The 20,506-nt window shown below is 48.3% G+C and overlaps 1 protein-coding gene across 1 annotated transcript in view; it reads right to left on the bottom strand.

Annotated features, from left to right (window-relative positions):
- The window catches only part of LOC123182260 (protein ESMERALDA 1), a 7,614-nt gene extending 4,814 nt beyond the window's left edge, over positions 1 to 2,800 (bottom strand). The window contains exons 1-4 of the mRNA XM_044594767.1: positions 2,131 to 2,800; positions 1,283 to 1,352; positions 666 to 733; positions 453 to 541 (exon numbers count right to left, since the gene is read on the bottom strand). Coding sequence (XP_044450702.1) covers positions 453 to 541; positions 666 to 733; positions 1,283 to 1,352; positions 2,131 to 2,550 — 647 coding nt within the window. The 5' untranslated portion in view covers positions 2,551 to 2,800. The remainder of the gene's footprint in view (positions 1 to 452; positions 542 to 665; positions 734 to 1,282; positions 1,353 to 2,130) is intronic.
- Between the last annotated feature and the right edge of the window lie 17,706 nt (positions 2,801 to 20,506).

Genomic DNA, 20,506 nt, shown 5'->3' with positions numbered 1-20,506 from the left:
ACAGTCTTAATTGACATGACATTCTAATGTGAAGTTAAGCCTTATAAGGTACTCCCTCCGTCCCAAAATAAGTGTCGCTGATTTAGTACAACTTCAGTACAAAGTTATACTAAATCAGCGACACTTATTTTGGGACGGAGGGAGTAGTGATCAAGCATACGAGACTGAAGAGCAACTTTTAACTGTTCTAGAAACCTCAAGGTTTGAAAGAAAAAACTGAGTAACATGGTGTTTGGGAGAGGTACATATGACTGACAAAAATGGTATAGGAAACAGACAAAGGGACATGTGCATACCAAAAAAAAAGGCAAACATCCAAACAAAGGCCAATTGGTTTGGGCACAAACCAAACACACCGTTATCGAGCAATAATACATATATTTCAGACTTACTGTCAAGTAGACAGCTAGTCAAAAATGTATTTGAGAATGGAGTGAGAGAAATGAGGAGACCTTGGATCCTTCCAAATGCTGTGGAAATGGAAATTCGGAATAATAAGAGTAGCATTTAGAAAACCAGCAATAGCAACCGCATTGCATATCTGGAAACAAGAAAAACAGAAGAAAGAGAAGCCCAAGTGAGTAACTTAAGTTACCAGAAAACAAGTATGACGTGAACAAACATAAACTGTCACATATGAAGAACCGTTGAGAAAAGTCAACTACCGATGTCCTTTGTTGATTCAAACCACCATTTGCCTCCACATATATGTAGCCATTTGATTCAGGCAAACCTACACGAGTTAGAAAAACTATTAGGCACAATTTGGTGGTGCTGTGTGTTGCAAACTTAAGAAGGCATCCATGTGAATTCTCTAAAACTAACACGCCTGAGTGTTCCAATTTTGTTAAACTTGGTCAGAAATGTGTATCAGGTTGATGAACAACTAATCTTCATGAGACTTTAACAACCCATCCATGTAAAGCATGATTGGTCTCAGAATGTTTTCATGCAGTGCTAGTAAGTTTTCGCAGGGAACTCACCACAAAGGAGCTGTGCCTAGATAATGGAGAGAAACAAGATCTGACATGATATTCGCATTTGAAAAACAAGAAGAGGAAACGGTGGTAACACTGTAACTCCTGACCAACAAATCCGTAAGACATCACAGTTAAGTTCCTCATGATAGAATACAAGAAAGAAGGTCTTCTCTACCATAAATCTGAATGCGTTTGGGGGTTTATCGACATGTGGAAAAAAAATATCTCAATGGGATTACACCCAAATAAAGAAAAACATATTATCAGGAATAAAAAACAAACGGCAGGTATAGATGCCGTACTGTTTGTCAGATTGTGTATGCAAGGTCGCCAGACACCACCTTTGTAAGTTTGCCTCCATACAGTTGCTAACTACAAAAACATGACAAGGTGAGAAAACGAAGCGTGTATGCAAAATAAATATACATAGATTGTAGAAAGGTGAACAAGACAATTATGTGGATGAAGCAACAGAAATATCACAGAACACGTAGAGTGGAATAAACCACAGTCAGATGTCGCACACTCTTCTTCTATTCAGTCAGGCAGGTGTATTAAATTCAGAAGCACGAGAATTCGTCCTCCTGTCAAACATCTTGCGGGCATTCAGAGGTTACATTGCTGAACGAACAGATCAGCAACATACCTTGAGCCTGCAGCTAGCAAACCAAGGTGCACTATCCAACTCAAGAGGTCAAGCAGGACTGACTAGATCATATAAGACGCTTGACAAACCGAATCAAGCTTCTGATGATGAGGACCCTTTAGTAGTTTGGGTCATCCACGGGCTACAACAATCACATGAAGTAGGAACTAGCCAAGGAAAATCCGACAGGTCAACAACCACTCCACTGCCATTTCAGGCTATTTGAAGGAGACCACAGCTGAATCCGAACTAATCAACTTGGACTAAACTAATCTAAATAGATACTACCAACAACCACTTGCTAATGGCGCGTGGTACACTAACTACATCTGCTAGATCAGTAAATAACTTTGAGACGCCAAGTCAACCAAGCCAACCCACTCGGTAACAGCGGCACAGTTGTTACAGTCACTTAAAACGGCCAAAGCATCTGCGCCCACATTGCAGCCGAAGATCGAAATGCTGCGAGGAAGGGGGCACAGAGGAGAGGAGGCGCTGACTAACCGCGTCGGTGGAGTTGTCGGCGTCCATGTCGGGGCGGAGGCGCGCGTACAGCTGGGGGCTGCGGTAGACGGAGCCGGGCGCGGAGCGCGTGATGATCCGCGGCACGACGTCGAGCGGGAGCGAGCCCATGTAGAGCAGCATGGCGGCGACGTAGAGCAGCGGCGCGAAGAGGAAGACGGCCTGCCTCCGCAGCAGCGCGGCGAGCAGCGCCCGCGCCGCCCGCCTGGCCGCGGCGCCCCACCCGGCGGCCCCCGCCGACGCCGCCGCCGCCGCCGCCTCCTGGGACCCCCTCGCCGCGCCCGCCTTCCCCGGCGTCCGCCTCCCCGCGCCGCGCACGGGGGACGGGGGCGGGGGCGGGGACGGCGTGCCCGCCGCCCCGCCGAAGCTCCCGAGGCGGCTGTACACCTGCTGGCCCTGCATCGGGCCGCCGCAAAGCCGCTGGCCACTCCGGGGCTAGGTTTAGGGCTGGCTGGCCCCCCGCCGCGCGATCGCGCAATGGAGACGGGAGGGCGGCCGCGCGACCGGGGGGAGGGGAGGCGCGGCGCGGCGGTGCGCGTCAGGGTGCCGTGCGGGGAGGGAGGAGGCGCTGGTGCGCGGCACGTTGGGCGGCCTCGGTCGCACGCGGCGGGCCACTGCACTGCGCGAGCCGAGCTGGAGTCCGGTCTGGGCTTTTAGAAACCGCCCGTGCTTCTTTTTGCGAGAGTCAAACCTCAAACGGAACCGAAAAGGGCCTAAGGGGAGGAAAGGGACGGGGCGCGGCGATCTCCAGGCGCATCCGACGGCGCAAAGCCTAGCCGCGATGAGCTTACGAATCTGCAGTAGTAGAGCAACTCCAACGTCTCTAAAATAACCGCCGAAGTTGCGGAAAAATACCTCTTCAACTGTTCTTGTAAATTGACTTCAGAATCCCGTAAAACAGGTCCTTTCTTTCTCAAGATGGCCTTCCCGTATCTTGTTGAGATCAGGATTGCTAAATCTCAGTCGACTGAGACTTAACGAATTCTCAGTCGATGCTATATAACCCGCAAAAAGAAAAGATGTTGTATTCGTGAGATCTTACGTGGAGACCTGTGTGAAATTTTCTTTAATTTTTTTTCTTCTTTTTATATGTTCTGTCGCTTGACTGAGACTTTAAGTTTTAGTCGACTGAGATATAGCCACATCCTTTTGGGATTGCAACCGCGTGAAACTTTCAGGTGCCACCGTCTAGAACGTCGTCGCCTCGTCGAAACTTCGTCGGAAAGTCCCCGCCGTCCGCATCGTAATGATGTCGCGCCGCCGCCACCCACGCCGTATGTCGCTGCCTCGGCCGTGTTGTTAGCTGCTGCCACCCGCTGTTGCCTCGCCCGTGCTGTTAGCCGCTGCCGTCTGCCCCCGTCGCTGCCTCGCCCGTGTTGTAGTCGTTCTAAGTAGCATAGCAGAAAATCCAATTTCGCCCCCTTTTTCCGTCAAAAAAATAATTTAGCACAAACCATTACAAAAGCTCTTTGACACGCAAAAAATAACAGAGACCCTTACAAATGCCGTAGTACATCGAAGTCTTTGGAGTGCTGAAGCGTTCTTCCTCCTGCATTCATCGGCGGTGCGTCGCACACAAAGCTCGTTGTCGCCTCTACGTCTTCGCTTCAACGGAGCAAATTTGTTTAAACCCAGGAGCTCGCGAACGTTACCTCGCAAAAAAAGGAAAGAAAAAAAAAGAGCTCGTCAACGTTGAACTCGTTGATGTTGAAACTAAACTGAGAGATAAACGCAAAAAAAGAAAAAGAAGAAACTAAACTCAGAGGAGAATTTTCAAAGTGTCACGCGCAGCCAGGTGGCGTTCTCCACTATGCTAGGAAAGGGCGAGCAACAGTTCGGTTCAAACGGAAAAAAGGGGAAAGGGTGGAGGAGAAAGCGACTGGTGAGTCAAGGAACGTACCCGCAGCGCGTTTCAGGCGCTTAAACTCGGGCGGTTAAGGTGCGGAACAGCGAGGGCTATGGGTTATGCACTGCCACTACGGTCTTTGATTTCGATAGCGATGGTCCGGCTGCCTGGGGGTGGTTGGATTGGAGCCGTGAATAAGTGTGAGACAACGGTGTGGCCTGTGCTAATCACGAGCCAAGCCTATGGATTCGGTGGCTAGGCCGTGCACGGGGAACAGTGTGCTAAAACTAATCATTAGTAACTAATCATTGGTCTTTTTTTCCTGAGAAAGGATCAATAATTTTTGCAAAAAATAAATAAATGATTTGAGGGTGAATCCTACAGCCCACGGGGACACTTGTAGCTTTATACCGGAATAAAGCGCAGCATTTGTGCGACTGATGATAGTTCACGAGACCATTGCCGCATCCTCATGTTAGGCTTTGTTTGTTGATGAGGGGGAGAACACCCAGGTTACTAAATCCCACCAGGGAAATTTCAAGAGCACTTGTGGTTCCCTTCCTTCCGCCAGGGAGATCTCCTATGCTCATTTGGTGGCACAGGGGAGGGGAGACGAGAGGGGCGGAAGGCAACGAGCGAGGGATTCAGAGGGAAGCAGCGAGTTCAGATCGCACAACGAAAAAGACGGGAGAATTTTTCCGGAGCGTCCAGGCGTGGGACCTCTTCCCGGGGAAAGAGCGGGGGTTGGGGCAACCCACCCCGTCGAACGGCTCGTCCAAATGACGCGCTCGTTTTCCCTGGTGAGCGTCTCCACGTGGGTTTCGGGCCTCGGAAAAAACGCTGGGATCCCGGAGGGAAGCGAGGCAACCAAATGAGCCCTTAGTTGGCTTGCGTCCAAGAGTCCAAACTCCGGGCCATTGACCTGTTCGTCGCCGCCTTCTTAGGTGGCGAGCGCCTAAAAACCTTTGCCCAGAGGACTGGTGATGATACAAAAGCCGGAATCTTGCTTCTCTGCGATAAGAGTGTTGTTTCGGTCACTAATCTTTGAATTTGAGTCTACTTCCTTTCCGCGGCCGTGGCTCTCAAGAACTCCACAGGCCCAAAAATATTCAAGCTGACTACGGTCTGTGGCCCTTCCCACAGCAACCACAAAGGTGCATTCTTCCTTGAGCTTACATCCAAAAACCTCCTCCGGGTACAAAATGGCCTGTAAATGGCAATTTCAACCAAATTTATCGCGCCCACGACAAGAACCTCGCCAATGTGGACCTCACCCACTTTTGCTCGCCAACAACGCTGGACCAAAGAAGCCCAAGTCCTTCCGCTTCGAGAACCATTGGATCAAGATGCCCCGTTTCCAAAATGTAGTAACTAAATCTTGGAACGAACAATCTGCTCATGTTTTCAAAGACTCTTCCACAATCTAAAGAGAACGAGTCAGAAACTGGGGAGCAAGACCCTATTTGTAAAATCCAAAGTCCAGTTGCATATGGCCCTGGAGGTTATTATCCATCTTGACATGGCCCAAGAACAGCGGATACTATCCCCAGATGAGTGGGATCTTCGGAAAGACTTAAGAGGAAGGTCATTAGCCTGGCAGTGCTGGAAAAGGCTAGAAGCGACAAAATCCAAAATCACAAATCTGAAAGAAGGGGATGCCAACACTCGATATTTCCACCTCCGGGGTCAACCACCGCAGGCGGGAATACTTTAGTGAACGCCTGAAGCACAACAATAACTGGGTTACTGAACATGGGTAGAAGGAAAATGTTGTGCATCAACACTTCACAAACATTGCTATGAAAGGGCCCCGCGCAGCATAAACATCAAGTGGGACATCCTTCCTCCTCCTGGTTGTGATCTTCAGGGCCTTGATGGGCCTTTCTCAGAGGAAGAAGTGAAGGTTGTCGTGTTTAATATGCTGGGCAACAAAGTCCTGGGACCGGATGGGTTCACAGGGCTTTTTTAAAGCTTGATGGAACACTATCAAAGGTGACATCATGATGGCCATCAACCACTTTGAAAGGATCGATATAGTTGACTAGAGGGGGGGGGGTGAATAGGCAACTAACAATTTTTAGCTTTTGTTTACCAAATTAAACTTTGCATCAAAGTAGGTTGTCTAGAAATGCAACTAGGTGAGCAACCTATATGATGCAACAACAACAAGCATACAAGCAAGCAAGGAATACAATCACAATGAAAGCTTGCACAAGGAAAGGTAAGAGATAACCAAAAATGGAGCCGGTGGAGACGAGGGTGTGTTACCGAAGTTCCTTCCCTTTGAGAGGAAGTCCGTCTCTGTTGGAGCGGTGTGGAGGAACAATGATCCCCAAGAAGCCACTAAGGCAACCGTATTCTCCTCACGCCCTCACACAATGCGAGATGCCCTGATTCCACTATTGGTGCCCTTGAAGGCGGCGACCGGACCTTTACAAACAAGGTTGGGGCTCTCTCCACAATCGAATTGGAGGCTCCCAACGAAACCACGGAGCTTCACCACAATGGAATGTGGCTCCAAGGTGACCTCAACCGTCTAGGGTGCTCAAACACCCAAGAGTAACAAAATAAACACAAGAAAGTATGGGGGAATCAAATATCCTTTGGTGGAAGTGTACATCTAGGTCTCCTCCTTCAATTCCTAGCAAATCAACAAGTTTGAGTGGCTAGAGAGAAATCGGGCAAGAAAGCTTAAAGCGCCGACGTCAGCGGCGCCGCTCCAAGTCACGCCGTGGAAAAGACAGCAATACCGGCGCAAGAGAAAACAATACTCCGGACGATGCCGAAGACAATGAAGACCCTGTCGAGCCAACCTCCGAACAGGACGAACGGGAAGACGGGCAAGTTAGCCCTGATGTACAGGCCATAAACGAAGACTCGGAGGACAGTAATTATCTTTCGCTCACCGAGGATGAGGTGAGCCTCGACAACGAGGATTTTATCGTGCCCGAGGAACCTCTCGAGCAGGAGCGCTTCAAGCGCCAGCTAATAGCCACTACAAGGAGCCTGAAAAATAAGTAGCAGCAGCTTCAAGCTGATCAAGACCTGCTCAATGATAGGTGGACTAATGTCCTGGCAGCCGAGGAATACGGCCTCGAGCGCCCAGCCAAAAGTTATCCGAAGCGCAAATTGCTACCTCAGTTCGATGACGAGGCGCTGGAGCCCGTACCATCATCGCGCAATGCGGCTGACCGACCACCACGTGGCCGGGACAAAGCAGCAACTCAAGCCGAATACCAGCCCGTACTACCTCACCGTAGGCAGAGATAAAACAGCTCGGGGACATGCATATGACCTGCGGCAGGACTTGGACAGTAGAGCAGGTCAGAACAGATCGATCTATGGATCGCGGGGGCGTGCCCCGACACGCGACAACGGCTACCTAGCCGGACACAACAGTCATAATCACGCCCGGGCCGAGAACCGTAGACGGACTCCATCTGAGCTACATCGCGACGTGGCCCGATTTAGAGGCGCCGCACACCCCCTTTGCTTCACTGACGAGGTAATGGAGCACGAATTCCCAGAAGGGTTTAAAGCCGTGAACATCAAATCATATGATGGGACAACAGACCCCGCGGTATGGATCGAGGATTTTCTTCTCCATATTCATATGGCCCGCGGTGATGATCTCCATGCCATCAAATACCTCCCACTAAAACTCAAAGGACCAGCTCGACACTGGTTGAATAGTCTGCCCGAAAACTCCATTGGCAGCTGGGAGGACTTGGAAGAAGCCTTCCTTGACAACTTCCAAGGTACATATGTTCGACCTCCGGATGCCGACGACTCAAGTCACATAATTCAACAGCCTGGAGAGTCAGCCAGGAAATTCTGGACTAGGTTCTTAACCAAAAAGAACCAGATCGTCGACTGTCCGGATGCCGAAGCCCTAGCGGCCTTTAAATATAGCATCCGGGACGAATGGCTCGCCCGACACCTCGGCCGGGAAAAGCCGAAGTCCATGGTAGCCCTCACGGCGCTTATGACCCGCTTTTGCGCGGGCGAAGATAGCTGGCTAGCCCGTAGCAATAACAATGCAAGCGAACCTAGCATTTCGGAAGCCAGAAATAGCAACGGCAAGCCCCGACGCAACAGACACAAGCGTCGAAGCAACGGTGATAATACCGATGACACGGCGGTCAATGCCGGATTCATTGGCTCCAAGTCCGGCCAGCGGAAGAAGCCATTCAAAAGGAACAACTCGGGCTCATCCAGCTTGGACCGCATACTGGATCGACCATGCCAGATACACGGCACCCCCGATAAACCAGCCAATCACACCAATAGAAGTTGCTGGGTTTTTAAACAGGTCGGCAAGATAAATGTCGAGAACAAGGAGAAGGGGTCACAAAGCGAGGACGGTGACGAGGAGCCCCGTCCACCGAACACAGGGGGACAAAAGAAGTTTCCCCCTCAGGTCAAAACGGTGAACATGATATGCTCCACCCATATCCCCAAGAGGGAGCGCAAGCGCATGCTCAGGGACGTCTATGCGATAGAGCCAGTCGCCCCAAAATTTAATCCATGGTCGTCATGCCCGATCACCTTCGATTGCAGGGATCATCCGACCAGTATCCGTCATGGCGGTTCAGCCGCACTGGTCCTTGACCCAATAATCGATGGATTCCACCTGACGCGAGTCCTCATGGACGGGGGCAGCAGCCTTAACCTGCTTTATCAGGATACAGTGTGCAAAATGGGTATCGATCCATCAAGGATCAAGCCCACCAAAACTACCTTTAAAGGAGTCATACCAGGTGTAGAGGCCCGTTGTACGGGCTCAATCACATTGGAGGTCGTCTTCGGATCCCCGGACAACTTCAGAAGCGAAGAGTTGATCTTCGATATTGTCCCCTTCCGCAGTGGCTATCACGCACTGCTCGAATGAACCGCATTCGCTCGATTCAATGCAGTGCCGCACTATGCTTATCTCAAGCTCAAGATGCCCGGCCCACGCGGCGTCATAACAGTCAATGGAAACACGGAGCGCTCCCTCCGTACTGAGGAGCACACCGTGGCCCTGGCAGCGGAAGTACAGAGCGGCCTTTTAAGGCAGAATTTTAATTCAGCGGCCAAGCTCCCGGACACTGTCAAACGAGTCCAGACTACTCCGCAGCTTGACAGTCCGGCTCGTCAGGAGGCATACTAGCAATCCGGCCTCCATCTCAGTCCTGACCAAATGGCGGCATACGTACCGTGCGTACAGACTACACACTCAAAATACCATGGGCAGAGACGGAAGCATAACCAGACTATGGTCCACAATACGGCTTCGACCTTCCCCGGACACACATACTTTCACTTTTCTTCTTATCCTTTTCAGGTTTCTTTTTCCAAAGGCCCCTAGCAGTGGTCTGATCATCAGTCCTTTCGAAGGACGGATACACCAAGGCGGCACAAACGTGCGGGGGAATCTCTAGGTGTCCTCTTCGACGATCGTCCTACCTGTTTTCAGGACCCGCACGCAGCTCCCCCTTGGTCTTGGCATGTTAAATAGCCAGGTTGCTTATCGCACTATTTGTACAAATACGTTTTGACGTATCAGTCAAACTATAACGAGAACTGTTCGCGACACAACTTATGTGGCACTAGCTTACAATTTCATTTTATTTCATTATTCTTATCAATTGCACACGTACACTTTGGTACGCTTTAATTTGCTAGGGGCTTCACTATGCTCCATACTATGGCAACAAAGTCCGAACACTTTTACAGTACAGTTCGGCGCCCCAAATTTTAGCATTATATGCATTGGCTCCGAATCATGTCTTTGGTCAATAGTTGGGTTGCCCGGCTCCTGTGCTTACTACCTTACGTTCCGCTCTATCGGCTAGGGTAGTAAAGGGAGAACTACTGCGATTGTGTCCAGGTTTATCCAGATGAGCACCTCAGTAGAGAAAGCCGAAAACTGACTGTCATGATGCGGCGTGAGCCGGTCAGCTGTTCGGAGGTTACAAATCTTTTGCAATTTTTTCCGCATTGTGTGACGAATCGGTCTTTATCCGATTAGGTGTTTACAACACCCTAGTCTGGATTAAATGCTAACTAGGGGCTGCGCCTACATTTTTATTGTCGAACTCCTATGCTAAGTGAGGGTGATAAAGCCACATAGTCCGATTGCCTGGTTCGTTGCGCTAAACACCTCCTTCAAGGACCAAATTTTTGGATCAAGAGTGTTTAGATTCCATCCTGAACACCCCCGTACTACCTACGTGGGGGCTGAAGCCGACGACCGACCAACTCTCAGATTTAATAAAAACGGCCGCACAGGAGGTAAAATTTTAAATAAATAATAACAAGCATTATATTACATATCAGCTTTGTTTCACCATACAGGGCAGGATAACATAAATGTATTCATTCAAAGATAATGTCCTTCGCACATTGCTCCGCCACAGTGCGGGATCCCTCCAGGACATCATCAAAATAACGTTCTGGCGTGCGGTGCTCCTTGCCAGCAGGCGGCCCCTCGGTCGCGAGCTTGACGGCGTTCATCTTCGCCCACTGCACCTTGACGCGGGCGAAGGCCATCCGCGCACCCTCGATGCAGACTGACCGCTTGATGACGTCAAGCCGAGGGCAGACATTGAGCAGCCGCTTCATGAGCACGAAGTTGCTGCTGGGTATAGCTTCGGCAGGCCACAGCCGGATTATCAAATCCTTCATGGCTAGTTCGGCCACCCTATGTAGTTCGACCAGCTGTTTTAGCTGGTCGCTAAAGGGCACCGGATGTTCTGGCGCAAGGTATTGTGACCAGAACAGCTTCTCCGTCGAGCTCCCCTCTTCGGCTCGGAAGAACTCTGCAGTGTCGGCTACACTACGCGGCAAATCCGCAAACGCTCCTGGAGAACTCCAAATCTGGGTTAGTAAGAGATACCTCTTCTTCACATATTTGCTCTGCATAATGAAGGCCTTACTGTAAGTGCATCTAGTGCCACCCCTAGTTGGCTTTGGAGTATTGACGACAAACCTGGTTGAGGGACTAATGTGTTTGTGAGAATCACAGGATAACACAGGTAGTCGTCCCTCATCGATTCGGTTTACCTACCGGAGATGACCCCTAAAAATATATGAAGACATTGAAGACAATAGTGGTATGTGAAGATATTCACATTGAAGACTATGACAAGAGAAGACATTGCGTGAAGACTATGGAGCACGAAGACTTAGTTGTTTCGTTGTTTCCTTTTCTTCTTTGTTGAGTCATAGGAACCACCGTACTGTTAAGTGGGGTCCCAGTGAACAAAGTCAGAGTGACTGAAGTGATGCTCAACCAAAATCCTATGTCTTCCAGCGAAGACAATGAGAGCAAATCTTATCCAGAGCTGGATGAGTCAACTTTACTTGTAGCCCAAGTAAAGTTGTCGCGTGTGTTTGAAATCTGACCGTTGGGACACGTGTCAGTTCCTTAGTGACCCAGGGTCATTTTGGACAAATCAGGTCGGGTTGCCTAGTGGCTATAAATAGCCCACCCCCTACACCATAAATTGGTGGCTGCTCAGAGTTAGTGCACGGCTTTTGTCGTTTGAGAGCAACCCACCTCCGAAGCTTTTGAGAGAGAGAAATCCTTGCGAGGACAAAGCCCAAACACCCAGAGCCAAAGAGTGTTAGGCATCACTAAAGTCTTTCTGTCCGCGTGACCTGAAGACTTGTTACACTTGAGGACTGTGAATCCTCCAGCCGGTTAGGCGTCGCGTTCTGAGCATCCAAGAGTCATTGTGGATCGCCGGTGAACGAAGTCTGTGAAGGTTTGGAAGTCTACCTTGAGGACTTACCAGAGTGATTGGGCGAGGACCGGGTGTCCTTAGCTCAAGGGGAATAAGGTGAAGACGTGGTCTTTTGAGTTGAATCTCAGCCTCCCTAACAAGACGTACAGTTGTCACAACAACTGGAACTGGTCCAACAAATCATGTGTCCTCACCAAGTGACTGGTTCTATCCTCTCCCTCTCTTTACTTACAGTTTGTCTTGTGAAGTCATTGCCTGTTTGCTCTACCTGTTTGACTTCACTGTGTGTCTACTATCATTGTTTGGCTTCATATTATCTTCCATCCTGATCTTTACTACCTAGCTGCTATTAATCTTCATGCTTTCACTTCATTGAATACTTGACTATGGCTTGCCTAGTGTAGTCTACCTTCTGCTGCATATCAATAGGTTCATTTCTATTGTTTGTCTTTGAAACTCTCATGTTTTGAAGACTTTCATAAAAATCGCATATTCACCCCCCCTCTAGTCGATAACTAGCACTTTCAATTGGTATCAGAGCAAGGTACTCCCTTGTTCTATGTGATTCGGTTTAACCACCTGGAGTTTTAGCTATGTTGACTGCAGGGATAACCAAAGTCTCCCCTGCTTGCCCCGTCTTCGATGGAACTGAATATCCCTACTGGAAGAATAAGATGCGCATGCATCTTGAAGCCATTGATGTCGACCTCTGGTATGTCGTCAAGAATGGCGTTCCCAAGACTGGTGAAGGTGTCACCGCTGCTGATGTCAAGAAGTTCATTCAACTGGATTCTACTGCCAAGAACATCATCTGTGGTCATCTGACCAAAGGACAGTATGGCCGTGTGAGTGCTCTGGAAACATCGAAGCTAGTCTGGGACTGGCTCTCCAAGGTCAACGAAGGCGTCTCAACCCAGAGAGATCAAAGGATCAGTGTTCTTCGCAACCTCTTCAACCGCTTCAAGAGAAACGACAATGAGAATGTCCAGCTCACGTTTGATCGCCTCACTGACATCACAAATGAGCTTCGTGCTCTCGGCGCCACTGAGATCACCAAGCATGAAATCGTAAAGACACTACTGAGATCACTTGACAGCTCGTTCGACACCCTTGCCCTGATGATACAAGAACGCCCTGACTTCAAGACACTCGATCCGTCTGATATACTTGAGAGGCTCAGCACACATGAGTTCCAGCTATCTAAGAAAGGAGATATCTATGGTCCCAACTATGGCCGAACTCGTGCTTTGAAGGCAAAAGCTGTTTCCTCATCTGAAGAAGAATCTGACTGCAGTTCTGATGATCCTGAAGACATTGGAAAGGAAATTGCTATGCTTGTGAAGAAGTTTCAGAAGTTCACTAAGAAGAAGGGCTTCAGAAAGTCTTCACGATCCAGCTCGAGAAATGATGAAGCTTCCACTCATGACTACAAGAAGAGAACATGTCACAAGTGCAAGAAATCTGGACACTATATCTCTGAGTGTCCACAGTGGGACAACGAGAACAAGAAGAAGAAGAGCAAGGAATATGATTCTGATGACAAGAAGAAGAAGAAATCCTCGAAGTCTTCTTCCAAGTCCTCATCCAAGTCTTCATCTCATAAGAAGAGCTCATCTGGCAAGGCTCGTGCTTTTGTTGGCAAGGAGATGGATTCAGAGGAGGAGTCTGCTTCTGAGGAGGCAGAGGTGGAGTCTGAGGAGGAGTCCGACCCTGGCGTTGCAAGTCTGGCTCTAGCTACAGCCTACGTCGCCAAGTCTATCTTCAACACTGAAGACAATGGCCCCGTCACCAACGCTGATGCCAATGAAAAGGACGACTCTGCTCCCACCTACTGCTTCATGGCACGTGGTGCCAAGGGTATGACACCTCATGCTTCAGAATGGATTATGGACATCAGATGCACTAATCATATGACTGGTGATCGAAGTCTTCTCATGGACTCAACCTTACGTCCATCTGACAAGAGTCACATCCCATTTGCTGACACTGGTAAAAGCAAGGTATTGGGTCTAGGTAGAGTTGCAATCTCAAAGGATCATCACATGGATAAAGTGATGCTTCTTGAATCCCTTGGTTTCAACTTAATGTCTGTCTCAATGCTTTGTGACTTGAACATGATTGTGATATTTGGAAAATATCGTTGCCTTGTACTAATGGAATCTGATAGATCTCTAGTCTTTGAAGGGTACCGGAAAGATGATCTATACATGGTAGATTTCTCAGCAGGACCACAGCTTGCCGTATGTCTTCTTGCAAAAGCTTCAGAGTGCTGGCTCTGGCATCGGAGCCTAGGGCATGCTAGCATGAGGAACTTACACACTCTCGCAAAGAAGAAGCATGTCATAGGTATCGAGGGCATCAAGTTCAAGAAGGACCACTTGTGCGGTGCCTGCGAAGCTGGAAAGATGACAAGGGCCAACATCCCTCGGAGACAATCATGACGACATCTCAACCCTTCGAGCTGCTACACATGGACTTATTTGGCCCTACTCACTACTCTACTCACACTACTACTGCTTGTCTCTATGGCTTTGTCATTGTTGATGATTATTCAAGATATACGTGGGTGCACATAATTCTCTACAAGACTGAAGTGCAGGATGTCTTCAGACGCTTCGCCAACCGTGCCATGAACAACTATGGCGTCAAGATCAAGCATATCAGAAGTGACACGGCACAGAGTTCAAGAACACCGGCCTCGACCTTTACTTGGATACATTAGGCATCACTCATGAGTTCTCAGCTCCGTACACACCTCAGCAGAATGGCATCGTGGAGCGCAAGAACAGAACGCTCATTGAGATGGCACGGACAATGCTTGATGAATACAAGACTCCAAGAAAGTTCTGGCCTGAAACTATTGATACTGCATGCCATGTCATCAACCGTGTTTATCTTCACAAGCTTCTGAAGAAAACATCCTATGAAATCCTCACTGGTAAGAAGCCAAATGTCAGTTACTTCAGAGTATTTGGTGCTAGGTGCTGGATCAAGGATCCACATCACACTTCAAAATTTGCACCGAAAGCACATGAAGGTTTTATGCTTGGCTACGGAAAGGATTCGCACTCCTACAGAGTCTTCAACCTCTTTCACTATAAAGTGGTTGAAACTGTGGATGTGCGGTTCGATAAGACTAACGGCTCGCAAAGAGAGCACTTGCCGAATGTGCTAGATGAAGTTCCACCTAGTGAATCCATCAAGCTCTTGGGAACTGGAGAAATCATACCGTCTGAAGCACAACCTGAAGAGGAACTTATCATTTCTGCACCTAATCAACCTGAAGACAATGCTCAGCCCGAAGACAATCCTCCTAACAATGACAATGATCAGCAAGAGCAAAATCTTCGTCCGGTTCATCCTCGTGTTGCAAATGAAGTACAGATTGAGAAGATAATTGATAGCATCAATGCGCCTGGTCCACTCACTCGTTCAAGAGCAACACAGCTAGCAAATTTCTATGGGCACTTTGCATTTGTCTCAATATCTGAACCCAAGAAAGTTGCTGAAGCCTTCATGGAACCTGAATAGATTCAAGCTATGCAAGAAGAGCTTCAACAGTTCAAGCTGAACAATCTCTGGGAACTTGTCAAGCGTCCTGACCCCCGCAAGCACAACATAATAGGCACAAAATGGATATATCGCAACAAGCAAGGTGAGCATGGTCAAGTTGTCAGAAAAAAGGCTCGTCTCATTGCTCAAGGATACACACAAGTTGAAGGGATTGACTTCGATGAAACATTTGCTCCTGTGGCTAGGCTTGAAGCTATTCGCATATTGCTAGCCTATGCAAATCATCACAACATCCTGCTGTATCAAATGGATATGAAGAGTGCATTTCTCAACGGAAAGATTGAAGAAGAAGTGTATGTTGCACAACCTCCTGGCTTTGAAGATCCAAAACATCTTGATATGGTGTACAAACTAAACAAGGCACTGTATGGCCTCAAACAAGCCCCTCGCGCTTGGTATGATACAGTCAAAGACTTCCTAAAGAGCAAAGGCTTCAAACCTAGTTCCCTGGATCCCACACTCTTCACGAAGACATATGATGGTGAACTGTTTGTGTGCCAAATGTACGTGGATGACATTATCTTCGGCTGCACCAACCAAAAATACAGTGATGAATTTGGACACATGATGCAAGAGCAATATCAGATGTCCATGATGGGTGAGCTGAAATTCTTCCCTGGTCTTAAAATCCGTCAACAAAGCAAAGGCATCTTCATATCTTAAGAGAAATATCTCAAAGATTGCCTGAAGAAGTTTGGAATGCAAGACTGCAAAGGTTATATGACGCCAATGCCAACCAAGAGTCATCTGGGTCCTAACGCCAATGGTAAAAAGTTCGATCAAAAGGTATACCGCTCCATGATTGGTTCTTTACTTTATTTATGTGCATCTAGGCCAGATATTATGCTTAGTGTTTGCATGTATGCTCGATTTCAAGCGGCACCAAAGGAATCGCATCACTTAGCTGTGAAGCGAATTCTTCGATATTTGGCTTACACCCCAACATTAGGATTATGGTATCCAAAGGGCTCAGAGTTTGATCTAGTTGGATTATCGGATGCTGATTATGCTGGTGACAAGGTGGATCGCAAGTCTACATAAGGCACATGTCACTTTCTGGGACGATCACTTGTCTGTTGGTCTTCAAAGAAGCTGAACTGTGTATCACTCTCCACTACTGAATCTGAATACATTGCTGCTGGATCTTGCTGCGCTCAGCTTCTATGGATGAAGCACACACTCAAGGACTATGGCATCCATCTGAAACAAGTACCACTCTACTGCGACAACGAAAGCGCCATCAAGATTGCCAACAACCCAGTTCAGCACTCGAAGACAAAGCACATTGAAATTCATCATCACTTTCTCAGAGATCATGTCATGAAGGAAGATATTGATATCATACACGTCAACACTGAAGAGAAACTGGCAGATATCTTCACAAAGCCCTTGGATGAGAAAAGGTTTTGCAAGTTGCGGTGTGAGCTAAATATCTTGGAATCCTCAAATGTCCTGTGATCAGGCACACATCCTAACACTTATGCATGTTGATGACTTAGATGTGCAACACACGAAGTAAAGTATATCTTCAATCAATGAAGACTTACACTCTAAGTGTGAATACATTAACGCGGAATTTGACTTCGGAGCACCACGATAATTGTGCGCCGTGTCTGGGTCTAATACTTCCTATACGGTGGGTAACGCCACCACCAAATTCTTCTGTTTGAAGTGTTTTTCTCATGGCGTTACATTTGCTATGTCTTTGCATTTGGTTTGTCTTCAATATCAACATGACTTCATGTTTTTCTTTACAATGATGATTTGGTTTTATTCTGATATATACATATACTAGTGTTCTGTCCTCTACAACATTCACTTATAGCTATGTATTCTCGTTTGAATCTTTTGAACTAAGTGAATGTGATCGGACCCTAACCTCTCTATGCTTTCTACCTCAAACTCTATCTATCCAAATCATATGCATTCTGTTGAAACTGTCGAATGTCTTCTCTGCGTCCTTGTCAGCAGAAGATACAGAGACAAACATTAAATCTGTTTTAAATGCTCAATTCTTATTGCCCGAAACCCGGAGAAGCCGGAACGACCATTCGACAGTCTAGGCGGGCGTGGGAACGTGGGACAACTCCCAATGTGTTGCATGTTCGCCACGTGTCCTTCAGATGTGAACCGCCAGGGGCACCTGCGTAATTGCGCTGTGCCGTCCCTTTCCCTATAAATGCACATCCAATTGCAGTCAAAATCTTTCTTCCACCTCTCCACCTCGACAAACCCTAGCACCACCGCTAGCTCTCGACGACGCTGGCGACGAAGTGCTTAGCTGCCGCGACCTCTCCGACGCCATCTTCACGCCGGCCGCATACATCGTGTTCTCCGCCACCGACGTAGGTGTCCTCCGTCGCCAAGTTAGGGCACAGAAGATCGAACTACTCGGCCTCATCTTCTACTCCGTCTAGCAGTTCATCGTGTGGTAAATTAAAACCCTCTTCTTACCGTCTTTTTGATCCTATAGATTCATCCTTTCTACCAAAAGTGGTTTCTGCCTCCACAAATTTGGATCTATGCTGTCTGCATCTCATATGATGCCTAGTATATTCACTTATGCTTCACACGTAGTTAGATTCCTCACTTGTACTTATTCTTGGATTCGTACAAATCTGGAACCAACTCTCAACATATAAGTGAATGTCTTCGCGCTATGAGGTCAATGTCTTCTAAACTGATTTATCTTCAAAATCTTCTAAGAATGCATATGACCTCTTCCCCTTCCCTCGCATCTCTAATGCTGTCATAGGTACATGTCCGTGGGAGAATCCCTTGGTTCTCATAGTTTGCATTCATTTGTAGAATTCTTACAGCATCATGTCAACTCTTCCGAAGCCAGTTCCTGTCTGACCAGCAGACGGAAGCCTTTGACAGTGTTGAAGCCATTCAGTCTGAACTTCATGGCAACAGACAAGTCTGCAAGGAAGGGTGGCAGACAGCGCCGTGGGAATACATCGAAGGATTTGCCACCAGATCTCTATGAGCTGTACAAGACAGATCCAGAGGAGGACTACAATCAGCGAAAACCCCGAATCCAATGGATTCGAAGATATTGGGCAGAACAATGGTACAAGTAAAGGTTCGTGACCCAGGAATATGCTGAGAAGAATGCCATCAAGCGACCCTGGGGAGACATCTTGTACAAAAATCTTCCACCCAGGTCCAGAGCTGAAGCCATTGAACAAGGCTTCTACCCTTGCATGCTCCGTGGACCACAGCCTGCAGATGCCAACCCATCTTCATTGCTATGGTGTCGAGACGACAATCTGTTCAAGCGCAACTTCCAGTTTGCCAAGAACTCGGCCAAAGAAAACAAGAAGTTGCGGGGATTAGACTTCAACCCCGGTCCCTCTGCTCCTCGTGCCGATGGCACACGCGAAGCTGAACCCAATCTTGTTGGGCCCTTCTACAACCTGGAAGGTCTCATCACTCATATTATGGTTCAAGGGACAGACGTGGATCAACCTGTAGATGACGCTGATTCTGACGAAGCGCCTGCACCACCGAAGCCTAAGAAGCTGAAGAAACCTAAAGGTTCGAAGCCTTCCCCTGCACCAAAAGCTTCGCGAGTGAAGCCTCTAGCCACTGCTCCTCCTGCACGAAGTGTGCAGTCTGAAGATCTCTCACGCATCTCCAAGTCTGAGAAAAAGAAGAAGAAGCCCATGCACACCACTGGTCCAGCTCTGACCCCTGCTGCTGTTCTGAGGAATGAAAACGACGCCATCGATCTGTCGAGCGACGATGATCTTGCTGATGATGCTCTTGAGCAGCTGATAAAGAGGAAGCAAGAGGCAGAAATCTTCAATGATTTGCCTCTCTTTGACGTGGAAGTATTGAACAGCTTCATTGATGAGTGGTTTGACACCCCCAATCTCAGCTTTGACGATCTGCAACTTCCCATTGGCCTAAGCGTCTCCTTCCATGGCGCCATTGCTCCTGAGCTGGCTCTTGCTCAGAAAATTGTTGAGCTGAAGCACAAGATCGATTATGAAAAGGCTCAGTTCAAGAAGCACATGGCCAAGCTCAGCGTAACAGACGTCCAGAACTTCAAGGTCATGCTGCATGAGCTCAAGGAAGCGTTTCACAAGAAACGTGAAGAAGCCAAAGGTTCTCGAGAGCGCATGAAGCTTCTGGCTGCAAAGTGTGTTCAAGCTTACAATGAAGCTGAGAAGCGCAAGGCACATGGGCGTCCTGGCATCGACCCTAAGATGGCTGCCAAGCAGAAGAACAAGCCTGTTGTGGACCAAACTGAACCATCCAGGCGGGAAGAACCTCGCATTGTCTTCCCCGCTAGTATGACAGGCGTGAAGCCTAAGGTCCCCACAGTGGCTTCAGAGCTTCAGAAGACAAGGGCAGCTGAAGCTAAAGCCAGAAAGCGCAAGACCAAGAACATCACTGACGATGCTCCACCCACCAAGAAGCACAAGACCAAGAAGAAAAATCGGGCAGCTCCCACAGAGCCCCTTGTCGTCGAGCCAATTTCTGTTGCTCGTCCTCCATCTGCACAACAAGAACGTCGTTTGATAGTTCATAAGCCTGCTTCCCCAGAGGCTCCTGAAGCTGAAGACATTCCAACTGTTGACCCCACCGCAGCTGAAGACATTGGTCATCAAGACAATGTTGAAGATGATGAAGTCCTTCCTCAGATCGAGCATAATGTGGTATCATCGCCTGTTCTTACGAACAGCGAACTCATCAGCATTGGTCGTCCTTTGATGCCAATTGCTCAGGATGACTCATGGGCTGATCACCCTCAAGACTCCCCCCGTCAAGCAGAAACACCAGTTACTCCCCCAACTCAAGTCACCACTCCGGTGCTTGAAGATGAAGACTTTGTGGCCCAACCAACTCCATCTCCACAAGCGTCGCCAGCGTTCCACAGGCTTCGCAAAGGACCAAGGCCACAAGTCACTCTGTCAAGTGTTCCAGAAGGAGAAGAGCGCCAATCGGTTTCACACCAAGTATTTCCTGAAGCACCTCCAACTGTGAACAACCCTGAGTCTAAAGCCAATGCGGTTGAAGATATTCCGGCTGCATCAGCCGATGACCAAGAAGAAGAACCAAGAGTTGAAGAAGTTCGTGTTGCTACACCCTCGTCCAACCCTGAAGTTGTTCTCGAGGAGAACGTGACCGAACCTCCAGCTACTCAAGTGGAGGTTAACAACATTGACGCGACCATCAACACCAACACTGAAGCCAATGA

This window comes from Triticum aestivum, chromosome 1D (genome assembly GCF_018294505.1).
Source record: "Triticum aestivum cultivar Chinese Spring chromosome 1D, IWGSC CS RefSeq v2.1, whole genome shotgun sequence".
Lineage (NCBI taxonomy): Eukaryota > Viridiplantae > Streptophyta > Magnoliopsida > Poales > Poaceae > Triticum > Triticum aestivum.
Note: the sequence above shows the minus strand (reverse complement) of the source record. Positions and strands in the feature narration are given on the sequence as shown.